Source organism: Neocloeon triangulifer, unplaced genomic scaffold, assembly GCF_031216515.1.
Source record: "Neocloeon triangulifer isolate White Clay Creek 2 clone unplaced genomic scaffold, ASM3121651v1 ptg000012l, whole genome shotgun sequence".
NCBI classification, from domain to species: Eukaryota; Metazoa; Arthropoda; class Insecta; order Ephemeroptera; family Baetidae; genus Neocloeon; species Neocloeon triangulifer.
In genome coordinates, this window is record NW_026775554.1 from 13,111,161 (window position 1) to 13,130,333 (window position 19,173).

At 37.8% G+C, this 19,173-nt stretch overlaps 2 protein-coding genes across 7 annotated transcripts in view; one reads left to right on the forward strand and one right to left on the reverse strand.

Annotated features, from left to right (window-relative positions):
• The window catches only part of LOC132198232 (sodium-dependent nutrient amino acid transporter 1), a 35,718-nt gene extending 34,015 nt beyond the window's left edge, over window positions 1–1,703 (forward strand). For all 5 annotated transcript variants that reach the window (XM_059622133.1, XM_059622132.1, XM_059622131.1 and 2 more), the window contains exons 9-13: window positions 2–178; window positions 295–394; window positions 493–669; window positions 726–820; window positions 879–1,703. In XM_059622133.1, the coding sequence (XP_059478116.1) occupies window positions 2–178; window positions 295–394; window positions 493–669; window positions 726–820; window positions 879–1,067 (738 nt within the window). In that variant the 3' untranslated portion in view covers window positions 1,068–1,703. The remainder of the gene's footprint in view (window position 1; window positions 179–294; window positions 395–492; window positions 670–725; window positions 821–878) is intronic.
• Window positions 1,704–3,716: 2,013 nt separating this feature from the next.
• Window positions 3,717–19,173, reverse strand: part of LOC132197683 (uncharacterized) — a 67,366-nt gene continuing 51,909 nt past the window's right edge. The window contains exons 3-10 of one of the 2 annotated variants that reach the window (XM_059621132.1): window positions 9,556–9,785; window positions 8,878–9,142; window positions 8,464–8,822; window positions 8,049–8,329; window positions 7,424–7,715; window positions 6,715–7,069; window positions 5,727–6,120; window positions 3,717–4,823 (exon numbers count right to left, since the gene is read on the reverse strand). In XM_059621132.1, the coding sequence (XP_059477115.1) occupies window positions 4,564–4,823; window positions 5,727–6,120; window positions 6,715–7,069; window positions 7,424–7,715; window positions 8,049–8,329; window positions 8,464–8,822; window positions 8,878–9,142; window positions 9,556–9,785 (2,436 nt within the window). In that variant the 3' untranslated portion in view covers window positions 3,717–4,563. Of the gene's footprint in view, window positions 4,824–5,709; window positions 6,121–6,714; window positions 7,070–7,423; window positions 7,716–8,048; window positions 8,330–8,463; window positions 8,823–8,877; window positions 9,143–9,555; window positions 9,786–19,173 lie in introns of both variants that reach the window. The other variant, XM_059621133.1, reaches the window with a different exon arrangement.

Sequence of the window (19,173 nt, forward strand, 5' to 3'; positions counted from 1 at the left end):
GTTGTTCTCGGTGCTCTTCTTCTTGATGTTGTACACGCTTGGTATTGGAAGTGCCATTTCTCTGGTCGGCGCCGTCATCACTGCGTACTGCGACCAGTTCCCGACCCATAAGCGCTGGATTGTGACCCTGGTCGTGTGCACCTTCGGCTTCCTCATTGGCCTGGTTTACGTCACACCGGTAAGAGCCGCCAAGAGATAGGGCAGCTTAATTAAAACTGCCACCCCGAGAGAGAACCCTCTTAATTACCAGTGTACTGGACTCTCTTGACAGCCGAGGTTATTATTGTGTTGCAGGGCGGCCAGTGGATTTTGGACTTAGTCGACTATTTCTCAGGCACCTTCATTATCTACATCCTCGCCCTGACCGAAATCATCGGCATTTCTTGGATTTACGGTGAGCTCATAGCTACTAAAAATTATATTTAATTAATACTCTCAACTCTTATTTAAGAAATAATCAAATCTGACGAGCATTTTTCCAATTCAATTTAGGTGTGAATAATTTCTGCCGTGATCTGGAATTCATGCTGGGAATCAAGGTCGGCTTTTATTGGAGAGTCTGCTGGGGATTTGTTACTCCCATCTTCCTGTTGGCTATTCTTATCTACAGTCTGATCACCCTGACGCCCATTCAGTACCAAGGAAAGGATTACCCCGACGCAGCTTATGGTAGAATTGTTATTCTATTTTCTGCAGGATAAATAATTTTTTTATTATTATTCTAGCCTGCGGTTGGGTCCTGTTCTTCATTGGCGTGGTTCAGGTTCCGTTCTGGGCAATCTTTGCAATTTGCAAATACTACAAGACTTCCATTCCAGAGGTGAAGCAAAAATTAATATTTAATGAAAATGTCTCTAAATATAATTTCATATTGGCAGGCAATCAAAAAGGCATTCAGACCCACCAAGAGATGGGGACCGAAGAGTGCCAAGTCGCGCCAGGAGTGGGAAATTTACAAGGAAGAAGAAAAGGAGAAGATGAGAAACGAAACGAAGTCTTTCAAGTTCCTCCATCTTGTCTTTGGAGTGACCAGGCGGCGACCAAGTTCTGTGTCGTCCTCTTCCTAGTTCCAGCTAACTTGTATAGTTATGACTTAAGCATATTTTAATTTTAGACCAATGAACTTTTGAACCAATTTCATCTTGCAAATTTCTCTGCCTAAAAGGAAACCGCATAGAAAAATCGTGATATATTCAAATTATGTCATTAACTATTATGTTATTTTGGCGTCCTTTCCACAAGACCAGTACAAAATCAATGCAATAAATAGAAGGAGAATTCAAAATTAAATGATACATAAGTTTAGAAAAAGAAAATTTTTTTGTAAGCAAGTTGAAAATTTGATCTCGCGTCACTTTCAATATCAGCATAAATTCTTGGATTGCATTGACGATTGACTTGATAGTTGATAGCAATTTTTATACAATTGTAACTATGTATTAAGAGCAGGGTGTAGATAGTTTCCACTATAATTGTTATTAAATTAACAGACTTTGGTAGGTTTTATCTACCTATTTAAACTAAAACATTCATTCCACTAATTGTAAAAGACAAAAAAGGTAGCCTTCTGTTTTCAAAATTTAATTTTAGAGGTTCCATGTTTTTGATGATAAGAGATAGAAAAATTAAAAAGAAAACATTTACAACCTGTGGTAACAATGTGGCTTCTAATTTAATAAAAATGTTTTAAATGTTGAAATTAATTTGTGATGTTTTATTTATATAATAGTTTCAACCTCTCTGATTGTGTCAGATTTTGAGATCTGAGATTGAAATTAATTATATATTTTGACAAAAAAAATCTGTTAAAGCATTTAAATAAGTAAAAACTTAATTTTATCGTTACATTATTAAAATCCAATCAACGATAATTGGAAAAAAATATTTTGTATATGCATTAAAATATCAATATCCTTTTACTATCAGGAAAAAATCTGTCTTTTTCCAATATCATATTGATGAATTAAAAACCTATTTTTGGTGCTGCACTGCTACGTCATTCCATCAATTTTCCACCTGCTGCGAGATACCATTTGATATATCGTAAACACGTTGCCACACGTCATAAGATGCTGCGTCTATTGTCAACCTGTCTTGGTCGACTGGGTCGCAAATTGTGGACATGCATTAGGGTGAGAAGAGATGCGTTTGGACCAGGGCAGGCAGATAGACTAGAAAGAGGCCATAATATCTGTCATCACACTCTTCTCTCCTTTTGGTCGTCGAGAGTTATTTATTATTGGAGCGACGGCGGGCTGATTTATGTGACATTTTTTTATGCATTCACCGCACAAAAGTAGACGACAAGCATTTGTATCACTTTGATAACGCCCATATTTTCTCGCTCCCCTCGGCAGCCAGACTCTTCTCTTTTCAGATGAATGGCATCGAGCACTTTTGAAACAATCTGCGCTCGCGAATATAAAAAATGTGACAAGCTTTCAACTTTCTGCTCGCTCCCCGAGGCAGCATGAAAAAGGGAATAGTCCTTCTTCTTTTATTTCTTTCCTGAATTTAAATTTCGTTACTTTTTACAAAAGAGAGAAGAAAAATTCTCGGAAGAGCAAGAAGAAGGAGGACAGACAATAAGAATCCGTCTCATTAAAACGTAATTAAGCTCGGTCGAAGAAAAAACAACTTTGAAATAAAACATCGCGTTTGAACATAATTTTCCTTTTTATTAAAAAATATATCATCACATTGTTTAAATATGAGGCTTCACTTCTTCTTTTTTTCTCAAAGTTTTCTCGCATTACGAAAAGACATTTACAATGAATGTGTGTGTGTGTGTTGTAAGTGTGTGTTCAGCATGCCGGTTTACAAAACGAAGCTCCCGTAAATCTAACGCCCTAGCTCGGCCTGTTTGTCTTTTTAATTTTCTAGTAAAAAAACTAGAACTACTCTGACTTCATTGCTAGCCTGTCTATCAGCAATATATTTCATACTCCACCTTCAAGTGCTGTTTTTTTAGTGTATTTTTTTTAGAAGTCAAAAGTGTCTCTTAACAAAAGGAGCTTATTGGATGTGTTTATTAAAAAATGTCTTCATCTCACCTATTCTAGTGAGAGGTGTGTGAATGTCAAGTAAGCAACCGGCTCGACAGTTAGGTTGCGCGGGTTGCATACAAGACTCTGCAAGTGTTACATTTAATGGAATGCACAAAGCGAGGAAGATGAGAGAACAAAATAGTCATTTTTTGCATTTGCGTCTAAAATTAAACAACGCTTAAAACTTTCACACAATTTTAAAATAAAGATTCTGTTTTAAAATTGCCTTCTGCTCAAAGGATACTATTTTCTTGTTACACTGTTTGGAGATTTACTGTAAACCCTTGCCAATGTGAATCAATTTTTTTTTGTATTTTCAATAATTATTAAAATTCCTTTAAACTAATAAATGCAAGAGCAAAGGAAAAATAGCACGTATTTCTGCAGTTGCTTCCTTAAAAATGTATTTACATAATTATACGAATTTAAGTATTACAAGTGTACTTACATACCAGGCACACTAATCCACAACGCTACAGTGAAAGTTCGCGTCTTAAAAACTTTGACACTCAAACACCTACGCTCTGCGGCTAAATTGATTCAACAACAGTGTCAATACATGGTTTAATTAATTAATCAATGTTTGCATACGTACTATTATATTTATAATAATTTACTGGATTCAGTTTTACAGCAACTTGTTATTAATGCAAAACACGTTTGTTTTCATCATCGCAGTAAGTCCTCTGATTGCATGGGGAGCTCACCGCACGTTCGTCGGCATTTGCTGCATACAAAAAAGTCCATCAATTATGCACGCCACTAATCATTTAACACGCTCTGATTAAAAACGTTGCGATTAATTCGGGCTGTGCGGTTCCCAATCAGCCGCGGCAGCTCGAGTCTCTCGCGCACTCTGGGCGATTCATTATTATTTTGTCCGTGTTTGTATATCACAAAGGGGTTTGACGATGGATTTACGGTAGGAGGGTTTAATTACACTGGGCGATTTACAAAATGGGGCTTCGGCATGTGCAGCGTCTACTCTTTACAGGCACAGGATGGCACCATGGATGTGGCAGAGTTTTGAAAATTAAAAAAAAATTATGATAGGTGAGAAACTTTAAATAATAATAAAAAATTAAAAATGGAATTTGAAATTTATGTCAGACACGTCAAATAATTCGGCTGGGATAAATTAAGAAAAATTAATAACAAGATGGATAAATCTAAAAATATTCTGTACCTAAATATTTTCCATCTCTTGTTAGATTTCAGGGAAACATTTAATTTCTTTAAAAGCATAAGCAATGAAACAGTTTGAAATTTTAAAGAAATTTTCAATTTAGAAATGTAGAAATTTTAGAAGTTAACACGATAAAATTGCTCCGAATCAAGAATGTACTTAAATAAAAGAGAAAGGCTGGAAGAGGAAAACTTGCCAGATCCACGGTGCTACTAGGGAGTCGTGTATCGGTGCTGGGGTGAAGGATCACACGTGGATGTAGGTGAACTCCCATTGGCGCTGCCACGACGAGTCGTTGGATGAGGCGAGCGACGTGGGCTTGGTCGAACATCAGTAGGGCTCGTCGTCGTCGTCGCGTTTGTGGCACGCGCGGCACAGCATGCCGATGAAGCAGGCGGCGACGATGGCGCCGCCAGTCGCGCCCAACGCGATCGCCAGCCAGTTGACCTGCTCGGGCAGGTGCGACTTGCACAGGTCGGGCGACTCGTCGTGGTGCGTCTCGCCACCGGCCGATGCCACCGAGCTCACGTTCGGGCAGTTCTGCACACCGTTGCACACTAGGCGCGACGAGATGCACGCGCCTGAGTCGCCTGAAAGTAGAATGAAAACCACGCACGCATTTTTGTACTTTTTGTATTGCGAGAAATTTACAGTGTATGGAAATATATAAAATATATAAAAGATTTTATTGCGTGCAAATGCATGCTGATGCATGCATTGCGATACATTTCAATTAATTGCACATATGATAGATATAATTCTTAGAGACAAAAATCTGAATTAATATCATACCAAAGTAGCTAAATTTGAATAATTAAGTAGAAATTCCATCAAATCTTTTCACACTCTTATTCACCGGTACCAAACATTTTTATTTAAAAAAACACACATTTTATTACAAAAAATAGCCAATTATTTCACACATAAAAACACCTCCACAGTAGTTAATTATATTCATTTGGATTTTAAAACAATTAGCAATTAATAAGTTATAAAACTTTAAAATTTTAATTACGAATTTTATGCAAAAAACTTTTTTTAGCATCTCAACAATTTATTTTTGATAAGAAGAAGTGACATTAAATTCAATTTAAAATTTAGAAATGTGTACAGTTCTATCAATTATTTTCCTCTGAATCTTAATACATAACTGGCAAGCTTATTGTGATTTCCAATAATTTTAACCCAAAACGAGAGTTCATGCAAATTAATCATCAAAAGCAGTCAACTAGGCCTGAATTATACTAAGCTGGCAAATATCTTGCAAGTAAAAAAGTGAATTTCAGTAAAAATTGACCTTTCTAATTTTCAAGCAAATTAGCCGCAAATTAAAATAAACAATTTAAAATTTCTTAACTTTTGTTTGCATATTTGTTTCTGCTCCTGATGACGTGAAATTTTTTCACACACTGACACGCAAACACAAAGTAGACACACAGAGAAAAAGAAGCGGACAAAACAGCTCTATCAACTTACATTTGCCTCCTACGTACCTGGACAGAGGAACTCGCAGTCGGCGCTCAGCCTCTGCGTAGCCACAGAGCCGTCCGAGTTCCTCGGCAGGTGGAAGAGTTCCGTCCAGGCCAGTTTGAAGGCGGACCTGGCCGGCAGGCGGCCGTAGAAGTGGATGAAGATGGACGAGGACAGCATGTTGTCCTCGACGGCCTCGTAGTCGGTGTTGAGCAGCTCGGCGTTGGTCACGATCGGAATGTCCTTGGCCTGGCTCACGTTTTCGCCGCAGATACGCATCCACGGCTCGGCGCCGATCGCGGCCCCGACGGCGCCGCCGTTGTGCGGCAGGTAGAATTCGAGCCGCCCGTCCTCGCACGAGCGCGACGAAAATTTGATTTTGTCAACGTGCAACCACAGATCGCGGTCTTTGTGAACCTACAGAAGCAGATATTTTAAATATCATAAGTTTGATCCTCAATTGTTAACAATTTTTACATTTTTATTATCTAATGATTTACTGAAATTTTCTACCTTATGTGAATAATAAAATTCCAAATCATTAACATTTTTCGGTTCAATAGTAGACAAATATGTAGATCCTAGCAATAATTAAGGGCCTGATATAGTGAAAATATGTTATATTATCTTTTTAGCCTATAAATGAATATGAAATATATAAAGAGCCAGTCTACCAAAAATCACTAGTTATAATTTTAATATTTAACTTGTTTATCATGATTCATGATCCAGTACAAATATTTATAAACGTTGTATTTTTTTTATAACTTATAAATCATAAAAGTCATGAAAATTTTATGCAATAGTAGTAATTGCTAATGATTTTAAATCATAAAAAATATATTTAATAATTAGGAATGTTTTAAAAGATTGCAAAATGTTTAAAACTATTCATGGTTTTTAATTTTATTTAATTAGTTTTTATAAATAAAAACTTATTAATATCAAGTCAGTTTCGTTTCTGCTTTGGTTTTGATCTTGATTCATAGTAAATATTTTTTTAAATCCTACCTTGAGTTCCCAAATGCAGCGCACGATGTTGTCCTGCTCGTGTGGTGCGCTGGTGCTCTGATGGTGCGCGCTGTCCGCGTAATAGTACTGCGGCGACGCGTAGTGCGTCTGCATGTAGTAGTCCTTGTGAGGGAAATGCAGCTCGCCATCGTTGGACGCAGATATGGTGGCTGGACCGCACGCCGGGCCGTGAATGAATTGGTACCTGGCTTCGAAGAGAGGCGCCGAGTGTTTGAAGTAGTTGGACGCCGCGTGGCTGTGCTCGACCAGCAGCCGCACGTTCAACCGGTCGCCCTTGGACACCATGGACAGTGGCAGCAGCGTCTTCGCGTTGTCTTTACACAGACAGCCCAACCTGCACAACATTCAACAGTCCCAACGCTCCATAAATATGATAATTTAAAAAGAAATTAGAGTTTTGATTTACTCTCAAATTGCTCAAGATTTTTCTCTGGGATACAAGAAATGAAATTTGCGCCAAATTTTCACTTTCTTTTTTAACTGAGTTGATATATTATCACAAAAATTAATTAGAAATAAAATAAATCATGAGAAAAATTAACTATAATCTCCGTAAAAACACTTAAAAATCTTGTTGAGATAAAGAAATGCACATTTAATAATGTATTTAAATTTTTTTTCTTCAACTATATTAAGAAATATATAATGTAAAAAAACAAACAAACAATTATACCATAAATTGGCTTACCTGTTTCCATCAGTGAGGTTTAGAGAAGTTGGCTCCCAAATTTGAAGCCGGTCGATCTGCTCGTGCCAGCATTCGTTGCAAGGAACTGTGCTGTAAGGGTGGTCCTTGAAGGCAATGTTGGTCACCGTCAGGATGACCCTTCCGAACACGCGTTTGTCTGTGATAAACCTGTAAGTGCAGCTCACGTTTTCAGCAGTGCTGGCGCTTTTCTTGTAGACCAAGGTGTTCCTGGGGCTTCGAAGAGTACCGTAGCTGCGTTTCCAGCTGTGGAAGGTTTCGTCACACTGGGTTCCTGAAAGCAAAATAAACAGGGGTATAAAATATATTTTTTTAACCCCTATAATAATTTCCTCTTTAAAAAGTACCTCTAAGAGGTTTAAACAATATTGCCTCAAAAATAATTTGTTTTTTTCTTCCTATATATACTTCATTGCCTCTAAAAATTCTAAATCAATCTACTTTCAAATAAATAACGCTGCGTCCAAAAATTCACCCAGAATGCAAGCAAATGTTAACTCGTTTGGAAAGGTAAAAAAAAATTGGTGACTCTGACTTTTAATAAATTTATAAAATTTGTTTGAATCTGATTAATCATTATTTTTATCAAGAAGAAAATCTTCATTACCTGCAAGGGCTTCTCCACTCTTCCTATCATCGAAGAAGTCGTAATGCGCCCAGTAGTAGAGGGATGAGCCACTGTAACTGCCAGTTTTGCTCTCAAATCGCACAAAAAGCGACTCGGTGGTAGAAACAAAATCGTGTTTTTCCATCGCCTTTGAAAATGTGTCGCAGAACGTTTTGATTATTTTCGAGTCATCTGGCCAGGAGGCGTCATAAATTGTTAGAGACTCGCCACAGTCACCGTCAAAGTGGCGGATCGGAGACTCAATTCTGTTGATTCTAAAACTGCAATTTGAGGAAAATAACATGTTTAAGCAACATCCGTGAAATTGGCAAATCTTTGATACCATTTTTATTTAAATATTTTGTGTTCCAATTATTGTTAGACAAATAAATGATAATAATAAAATAAGTTTTACCTTGGGAAGTAAAGTCGGACAACCTCGCCAGGCTTGCCCTTAATGAGGTAAGTGCAAGAAGTGTGTGGCGGGTACCAATGGGCCACGGAGAGGAAAATTCCCTCCGAGTCGCCCGAGGCTGCCAACTGTTCGCTGGTCATGATCCAGTTGCACGTCCCATTTCGAACACCAGCTGTTTCCACGTGACCCGGCCAGTTGCCCACGTTGAAGTGGAAGCCTGTGTTGAGAAGTGGACCAGCTTCAGAGGTCACGAACTCAACAAACAGGTCCTCGCTTGTTCCAATTATGGAATAAGGGAATTTTCCCATGCCACAAAAAGTGCCAATGATTGGGCCAGTTTCGTCTTTCCCGTCGTAAATCTAAATTAACATTAAAAAAAATCATTCACAAAACGTGTACAAATAAAATTCCTACCCTAAGATAATCATAGGGGCAGTCCATGGCTGATATGGGCCGCATGGGACAAGTCATGATGTTTTCGCATCGCTGCCCGTCAATGTTGAACTCCTCGTTTTCGATGTAGAGCTTAATGAAGGGCAGACGCGTGTTCAGGTAGTACTTGCAGTGCAGGTTGCGAGGGTAGATGCCAGGGTAGGCGGGACTCTGGACGTAGCAGGTCTGCAGCCTGCAGTCTCTGAAAACGCGCTCGCAGTATGTGTTCGCCACTGGCTGACCTCGCCTTTTGGTTGAAACAGCACAAGGATATTTTTATTTAATTTTCATATTTCATAATTCTAGATAAATTTTTACAGCTGTTTTTAGATTAGTAAATTTTTCATACAAATTTATAAAAAGGATTCAAATTTTTTTTTATAATTTATTTAATAATTAAAATATAAGATTTTAAAATATTTGAAATTGAAAAAATGATTGATTTGAATTTTTCTATACATCCTTTGTTATCGTTGGGTAATAACAATAATGTGATAAATTTAGATTTTTAATAAATTACAAAGAAAAATATTACATATTATTTCATTTAAAAAAGGAGGGAAACTTTGACGGTGCCTATTCAAAGATAATCCCTGACCTAAAGATGAAGTTGTGTTATTTGAAGCAAGTGCATTACACGCTTGAAAGCACGCGACTGACCTGTTGGGGTAAAGTTCTGGATGCTGGCCATAACGAAGGTAAACCTCAAACTGCTGCTCAGCGCGCGAGTCAAAACTGAAGTAGGTCTGATCGGTGAAGTTGTCGGTGTGGAATTGAACTTTGACGAAACTCGTCTCCGAAATAAAGGTCTGGGGCTGCTCGATCTCGCCGCAAAATACGCCCGGGTCTCTGCGGTTGCTCACCTCAGTCTTCGTGTTGCCGTCCACAATCTGAAATCACGCAACAAAGCCTCGGTGAGAGACCAATAAAGCCGTCAGCCTATCTATCAGCCGATAATCGCTTAATAGGTCAGGGATCACGATACGCAATAAATCATGCTTAAATAATATTACATCATGGACCAGAGTTTTTCTTTTCCGCGTCGAATGCGATGGTTTCTCATATCAATCATAGGAATAATGTTTTTTCAATTATGCCTGAATTGTTTTATTTCCTTATATTTAAATGAAAAATAATTGAATACATTAATTGAGTATTTTATTGACCCCAATATGGTCAAGATGAAAATGAACAGAAAATTAAAGTAATCTTAATAAAAAACAGCATATCTTGTTAAGATAATTATTAATCCTGCACTTATTGATTATAATCAAATAATGTTGTTAAAATTTTGAATTAATAATTTAGTTTGCTGTATGTCCACTTTACAAATAATTTGTACGCCGCATTCAAAATTGTTGAAAGAGCTAACCGCTTTTGTTTCGACCTAATTCAAATTGTTGCCACTTTCTGATTTTCATTTTCAGGCTGGATAAATTTTAACTATGAAACGTGACAGCCAGAAAAGAGGCTGAATTATTTCCAGTCAGATATGCAGTGGGTGGGTGAGAGGCGGGTGCGGTTGGTTGTGAGCGCGCGATCCAGCAGCTCGCACACAGCCATATTTCACGGCCCAAATGCTGGAGACAGGGGGTTTCTTCTTTTGCCTTTGTCGCTCGCAAAGCTTTGCGGCTGTTAAAATGTCACGTGTTCGCGTCGAGCTGCTGCAAACCCTTTGTCTTATCAAGTAGTGTAAATGAGAAAAGAGCAGCCGTGCGAGAGTTGTCGTCAAATAAATTACAAACACCCCTTGCGTCGTGCAACTACCCCACAGTGCAGAAAATAAAAGAATGCCTCGCACGGTGTAGCTCACTTGGCTTCAAACGACGGACAAGTAATTCTTCAGGTGCACTTTGCTTCTGGAAATTGAATTAATTTAAATAGGATACCAGTTTTATGTAAAAAAGGCCAAAGCTAAATTAAAAAAATTCTCTACAAAATGTATTAAATTAGTATAAATAAAATTGAATATGTTGAAGATATCATGAGTAATATTTTATTTTTAAATTTATGATACTTGAATAATAATATATTGGGAAATTAATATTCATAATCTTCAAATATTCGGTAGAAATTTCTTCTGCTATTTCCAGTCCAAAGAATATTAATCGATTTTATGTATTTAATATGGTGTAATTAATTTGTGTACCTAATTTGTCAGCAGCGAATTTCAAGAGGGCGCAAAATTCCAACCAAGTATCCAAACTAATGAGCCGATCAGGTCTAATGAGAGTAAGAGGCTTCAGTGTAGGCAGCAGGCTCTATTTTCCAGCTTCATGCTCAACAAATTCGCATCCCTTCGCAAGATGCTTTTGATGAGTAGAAGCAAGGAAGGTATCTCAAAGGATGTGGTTAATTAGCGTGGTGGGTAAATTTAAAGGATGGAATACTAATATTACTTCAGCGAAATTCTGCTGATATCATAATTACGTGGAAAATTTATTTCTTTTTTAGAGACGTTTTTTGAGATTGAGTGGCAAACATCTTACATACTTTCAATAATATATATTCAAAAAATTGAGCTGACATATAATATTCAACTCAATATCTTGTGAATTTAATAGAAAATTTCGCTTTTTTTATTAACTTCCTTAGTTTAATAAAATCATTTGAAAAATCTAAAAATATCTCTTGACATTTTAGATTTTCAACAGCAAGGAAAGAGATTTTATTTCGTCTGATAGCGTATCTAAATGGAAAAGTGCAGACCAAACAAAGTGCTGCTTAAACTTTCATAACGTTCGTTTTTACCGAATGAAAAATCTAGTTCTCTTTTGCGCGCCTGTTGGCGTTTCAGCCGGAGCACTTAGCTGCAGTGGCACTGCAGGGGATGAAGCGGAGTTGCTTCCGCTCGTTCGCATCTCGGCTACGTCGCCTCCGGGCTCAAATTAAATGACAATAAAACAGGCGAATGACTCTGGCAATCCCACTATTCGCAGCATGATGTGCATAATAATAACACTTGAGTCAAAGTGTAATGGCAGGCGTAATGTTGCTCAGCGGTGCATCCACCTAATCTCTTTTATGTCGGACAGCAAATTATCCGGCTGGCTCGACTGACTACATTATTGAGACATTCAGCGCAAACTTAATTATTCATCCATCGTTTGGTAGGTGCAACATTTGCCTGATGAAATTCAGCCCGGCTCACAGCACCCTGGGGAATTCGCGAGAAATTTAGATAGAACTATAGGTCGGCTGTCGGTGGCGCTTGTTGCTCTCATGTATGCAGGAGCAATTACTTTCAACACGGATAAACTTTAATTTTTTGCTGGAAACATTTCTAGTCTCTTATAATGGGAAAAAGGGAGTAACTTCCGTCATATAAATATTTAATAGAGAGTTGTGTGAAAATCCAAGCAGCTAATTGTAAGTAACATAATTGTAATTTTAAATTATCCTCAAACTTTATATTTTAATCGTTCTTACTGTGCATTATGCAGATCAAAAATTGTTCAATAAAAACAATGAAAATATTTAATTATCCTGTTTGCATAAACTGTTGACTGTAAAAGTTCGAAACATTTGAAATATTTTAAGGTCGCAAATTGTGAGACGCAGTCTTTAGTCCTGCCTTCTATGCCTAATTATGTTCTGGTCACGAGCAGGGTCGTTTCATGCAAGTGAGGAAGAAAAGCCGCAAACTTCACAGACAACATTTGTCATCCCGAAAATGTTTCTCGACGAGCTCACTGCACCATAGTAGAGAGACTTTGTTCTTAATACAGAGAACGGCGTGTTTGCCACACACTGCTGAATACAATTATCATAAATTTATTCGGCACTCGGGTGAATTAATTCAGTCAAACGGCCTGTGAAATTCGGTTTATGTGCGCACTCCGCTACACGTATAATATAAAAATACACGGCACGCATAAATTGACTTCCGTGAAATGCGTGTGCGGGAGAAAGAAAAAAATTGCCTTCGCTAGGGGAAGCTAATTCCAGAGCTTTTGATTTGAACAAAACCGCTAAAACCAATTCGCGATTCTCAGGACTGTGTGAAAAGAACTGTTAAAATATTGACAACCAAGGGCTGCTGCAAATTCCCTTCGGAATAGCCGTCTTTTTTCCGCCGCACTTTCCTCTTCCGAGCCGGGTCGATATGGAAAGCTTTTAAAATCTAAAGTCGCGATTTCACCTCTTCCTCCTGCGTCAGAATCGACAAACACGAACAGGAAAATTACGTGGAAAGCTTTTTGTTCATCAAAAATAAATTACGCCTGTCCCGGATGGGCTCTTGGATTCACAATCTCGTCACCATAGTTAAAAGTGGTGCGGTTAAAGTGACAAACAGCGGCGAATTTACGACTTCCTCCAACCCCTTCACTCAATTAACCCTCGAAAGGGCCGTGCGCGTGCAACAGAGTGACGTCTAGGAATAAATTTATGTGCCATCATTAACCGCCTAATGGTGCGAAACTCAATTTGCGCTGCGATTTTTGCCCAGATATGCTAATGAGTCGGAGCTGGAATTTTGCTTCGCGTTGCGACGGTGCTGGCAGGCGATATTCTGAGATGACAGCACTTTAGCTGGGGGAACGAACGCGTACATAAATTAATTTGTTTTTCATCGGCGACGACGCTTCACGAGCAGGCGCTCCTTTCGAGCTCTTTTCTCGCCAGATGAAAATTTGAAAATCGAGCCGTGAAATTCGAATGTGGGGCGGTAATTGTTTGATGTGTTTTCTGGCGCGCGAGAATATTTATGCAAACACAAGCCCCGATGAATTCGAGTAATTTGTAAAACGAAACAAATTTTAATTAACCTCTCGCTGAGCTGGATGTAGTAACACGATACAAGCAAATGTTGAAGTTGCCTTGTTTGAAAATTTCAATTCATGCCCATATTTACAGAGCTAAAATAATGCTATTTTGTAACCAGATCGTCTATTTGATATAAATTTAACGTGATATAAATTGGGTGAAGTAATTGGAATATTATCGTGCAACAAATTTGTTTGGTATTTTATTTCTAAAACTCTATATAATGTTCCAAGTGGATAATATTTTCCTCTGGCTTGTTGATAAAAAATATTCATCATCAGAGCATAATCATTAAAATTGATGAAGCCGATGCACATTTACTGATTAAGTAAGTGATTATGAAAAAATTCAAAAGTTCATCAAATTTTCAAGAAAGTATTCCCGGAGGACGTTTAGTCCAAACCTTTGATGTAATATTTTAAATAAACAAATCCATTTTCGTTATAGCTTCCTAAAAGTATCAAGACAGTGAATTTAATTTTCATTCAACTATGAAATTACTTATATTTTGGCGAAAGCCGACATTTAAACGCCAGCAAAGGAATCAAGAAAATTCAAGGGATCAAAATTAACAAATTAATCTATACCACAATATTAACATCACTTTGTCGCAAAGATGTTTTTTTCATAGCCCTCAAACGACGGTATTTTGTTACAAGCTTAAACTCTTCAAAGCCGTCAAGAGATTTGAACCCGAGAGAACCCTTTCTTCCAACCCTTCCAATTGTCTGAACATTAGCTTTGTCGCATAAGGGTCTGCAGGCCATGGTAATTCAATAGTCACGCTCTGCTTGGACCGAAGCCCTAGTTGCCTCTGTGCCCGACGTAATCAAGCGTGTTTGTCTCGCAGGTTGCATAACTTTCAACAGCTGCCGGATTGGCACAGGCCTAGGTATAATGCGCGAATTAAACTGCACACATAGTTGTGTATAATCGGGGGCGCTCGGGGAGCTCGTTTCGCCCACGTCAAACCCGCAGCGCACGTCGCCATTAATAATGCACACACGCGATGAGGAAACTCGAGTTTAAAGTTGAGCCCCTTGGCGCGCATTTATCCGCCGGGGTAAATATTTGCCGACGAGCAATGATAGAGAGTGGTGCAATGTCAATAGGTGGTGCCGAAGTGAGGAGCAGACCCTCTTGCTCTCGCAGCGTGCGAAAACCATCATCAATCAATAATTCGCCGCCCTTTCGCAGCAATGGAGAGCACCGATCTAATTTGAGGCTTTTACTCGGCGCTCGTAATTGCTTCATTGCTAACCAGGTTCAATTCCAACCCTTTGCTCGACTTGATTGAAGTTGATGCCATTTGCTCTCGATCACTCTGTTTGTTTGAATGCCACGAAACGCAAAGCCCCGTCGAAACAGAGAGAGAATGGCTGCCGGAAATCAGTTAGATTTCCAATGATGAGGGAGCCGAGGGATCCGATCGGTGTTTTGTGAAATCGAATCAATCGCTTCAAACGAACTGCAAACTGCTCTTATGGAAAAGACGCTTTCCTAACTCAATCTGATATATAACGAATAATGATTTATTCACAAGCTGTATACTAACTCAAAACAAGAAACTAATAATATGTGAAAATCATTTTTCCATTCGTAATTATAAGATGTTTGTTACTACCCGTTATTATATTTTATTTATAGTAACAGGTTTTAGTTCAATTCAAAATAACGTATGAACAAAAAATGTTGATTGAATCTCGTAACCAATCATTCTAGTACTCATCATTGTACGAAATGATATTTTTAATTTAAACTGAACAAAATAATAAGTTATAGAGAATCGGAAGATAATCAGCAAATTATAAATTTTCATAAACTTGATAGTAACAAGTTATGTTGAATCAAAACATTTATCATATTAAATAAAAATTGTTAGGCAATTAAACACGCAATTCTATGATAAAAAATTTATCTATTAAATCATTTCTATTACTTTAAAATGCATAGAAAAAAGTTAATAAAAAATATTAACTTTTTAAAGTAAATATGTTTAACTGAAGCAATAATATTTATAAAAATAATTATATTTAGTACAGTGCACAAATATTAAATCTAGTATTTTAAAAATAAAACATTATCATAAAATATTTTCCATACATTTTGAGATTTTCTTTCCTTATTTTGCCAATTTTGTTTCCTGTTTGATCAATAAAGTTACACTTCATTTAAATATTGCAATGATCACACTTATCTGTATTTAATGAACAAGATCTCAATCTAAAACATCCTTACTTGGCATTACTGAAAACCGTCCCTAAAAAATGATACTGCTTATTATATTAATTAAAATTGTTGAAGCTTATTTGATGGATTACTGAAAAGGATTGATTGAAATGATATATTGACACAAAAAGTATATTACAGAACACGTGTCGAGCATGGAATTAATTGATAACTCCATTAAAACTTTTTGCTCTGTTTTCCTTCCTCTTTCTCTCCAGCAAATAATATAGTTGAAGCAAATTAATTATACCTGCAAAGAAAGAAAACTTTGGGAAGCAATTCTTTGCTCTGGTAATGAAGATTGAAGATCGCATGTGGAGTTGCGGTCATTAATTAATAAATCAGCACTTGCTGGTTCGCGATCAATCTTGGATTCTAACAGAGCTCAGCGACCTCGCTAGCTCAAGCATTCAACGGGGAAACTTTTTCCATCTCGTGTTCGTGGTACAAACGAGCAAAGAAAAGCAGCTCTAGCTCCATCCGACGCGCGGCCTCGATATGATAATCATACACTTTTGCGATTAATTTCGCTTCAGTCCCAGTTGTTGCAGTTTGATGAGGCAAGCAGCCGGCTGACCGAGTTCGGCGTGGTCGGTCGGAAACGGCCCAAAAAAGTGCAGCCGGCAGCGCACAATGGCCGAAGTTGCTTTTGCCTTCCTCCCTCAAGCGAAAGCGGCGTGAAACATGGCTCAACTTTCGTCGGCGCGCATATATTTTATTCAACAAAAAGTCGTCGGAATTTGGCATGTGAAAAAGCAGAGAGCCCGAGTGAAAGCCGCAAATTCCCGGCATTAAATCATCATTTTTATATATATTCCAGCGGGGCTGACAAGTAACATCTGCGGCGGAGCGAGCGAGCGAGCGAGCGCACGCGGGGTCGCTCAAAAAGCATGAAAAATTGCATCTCTTTCTTTTTTCTTTCTTCCTCGCGTGTGCAACTCGGCGGCAACGAGACGGCTTTGAGGCAAAAGTGTGCTCATAATAAAGTTATTTATGCCTTATTCAATTTCTCTCTCTCCGCCCGCGCGCACTTTCAAAGGCAAGATATCGTGTGTAGCATGCAAGGACGCATAGTTTCCTCTGCGTCTGACATGTGCCCTCGCACTCAGACCTCTTTGCCCGCGCACACAGAATTAGACAGGCGGGAAATTTAATTACCTATGAATTCCAGACCAGCAAGGGCGCATAAATTTCAAGTGCCTCCGCAAAAACGTGTTCTCAGATTGCAGCTCCAGAGAGGGAGGTTTTTGCGCGACCTCAATCTTAAAAGCCACTACTTGGGTAATATGTTGAGGTTGTTATTTAATGTTTATGTGCTCTTAAAACACAAGAATTTAACCTTCCTTAATAATTTTTATTATACATATCAAATTAAAAATTTTATTATAAATAATTTACAATATACCAAAAGTTACAAAAGTTATTTTTCTTAATTATTATCTTATTTTTCATTCTTTTTAAAAAATAATTACTTTAATATTAAAATATTAAACAATAATATTTAGTTAGTTTTAGACCTAATGTTTCTTTAGTGGTTTGAGCTGGCTTGTTGAATTAAATTTAAGAAGAAAAAAAAACATTAAATTAATGTCACTTATGAAAAAATATATTTTTTGTAAGGATCAATTTGCGGCCATATTAAAGTTATTAGTGTCGAGAGAAACATTGGCTACTCCTTTGCTATTTTCTATAAGATGGTCCGTATTATAGATAATCTTTAATGTTAGGTCATGAAAAAATATTCATTTTTTAATTATCTCAGCACCTTTCTGAATTTAAAATGTACACAAAGCAATGAAAATACGCAAAGTAAATATAAAATTTTCCCTAAACAATGACTTTTGATCATTAAAATTTGATAGTTGTATATAGCTTACGCTGACAGTAACTAATCAGTTGTCATTTTTCTGCATGGTGAGAAATGTTGCATACCGAAAAAAACTTTTCAATATTTTGTACAAAAATGCACAGAGCTGAAATTATTGCCTCCATGTCCCAGTTTCCTTTTTTCCGATAGGCGCGATTCCATTTGATACTGTTGGTATCATTTTTCCATTATTACTCCATTTCTGAACAAGGACGCAGGTGGCAATATCACATTTCGCAATATTTGCAGCGTGACGCTTTGCACGTGCTGTGCTGCGAGATACTTTTATTCCGCGTGCTTGCGAGCGTGTTTGCTCGACCCTTATGTACTTTGACGGAAATGAAATTTCAAGATGAATGGAGGAGATGAAAGAGTCTGACACGAAGGAAATAGCTGCTGCCACTTTTGATGCGAAAGAAGGCCCCGCTCGGCAAGGTCGTATCATATTTTGCGGCGAAATGCGCGCCGCGAGCATATATTTATACCAGCAGAGCTGCACCTAGATCGGTTACGGCAAACGTGCGAGATGAGAGACCTAAAAGGTGAACTCGACATAACACGTATAGTACAGGGAAGCCATAATCTCTGGAGAATCTGCCCCTAAATATGACGATCCGAGGAGCTTGATGAAAATTTCTGATAAAGAAGGATGAAACCTGTAAATGGCATGAAAAATTTATGGCCATGGCATATTTTGGGGAAAAATATAATTAATTTATTTTCGGCGGCAGTTACTTTCATTTGATATTTCAGATTGTTGCATAAAGACAGATGGGATTTATAAATATCAGGAAGAAAATAAATTTCCACTAAAAAATTAAAATATAATACTTATTTCCAGTTAATTGTAGGACTTTCAATGATAAAGAGGAACTTCAGAATAAATTATGTTTCGAAACATTATAATTTTTTTGCGTGTAGCACTAACTTGAAAAAGCTCCGTTAGCCCAGCCGCAAGTTTATCGCACAATCCCGAGAATAATCAAGAACTTGGTGCTCCTTTCTCACAAATGAATGGAACTCTCGGCTCACAACATAAGGAACCGACTTATCCGGTTTTCTATTACCGGCTGACTTTGAAATTATATATTTTCCAGGGGAGTAAAGCATGAAAAGAATTTATTGAAGTACGCTGCATGCAAGGAGCGAGATAGGACGAGGATGAATATAAATCCAGATTCGAGAAGAGAAAAACCGACGGCTTTGTCGCGATTGAAAGGAGAAAAATCATCACCGGCGCGCTAACACAAAGGCAGCTGGAAATATCGCGCGCCGGGGTGCAATCACACAATTCCCTCAGCACGATCAAAGTTATGGAAAGCCAACAAATATTATGCAAAGCAGAGACGCAAAGAAATCAAGAAGCAATCAGTTCTCTTTCGACTCGAGATTTATTGATTTTCTCTCCACGCAGC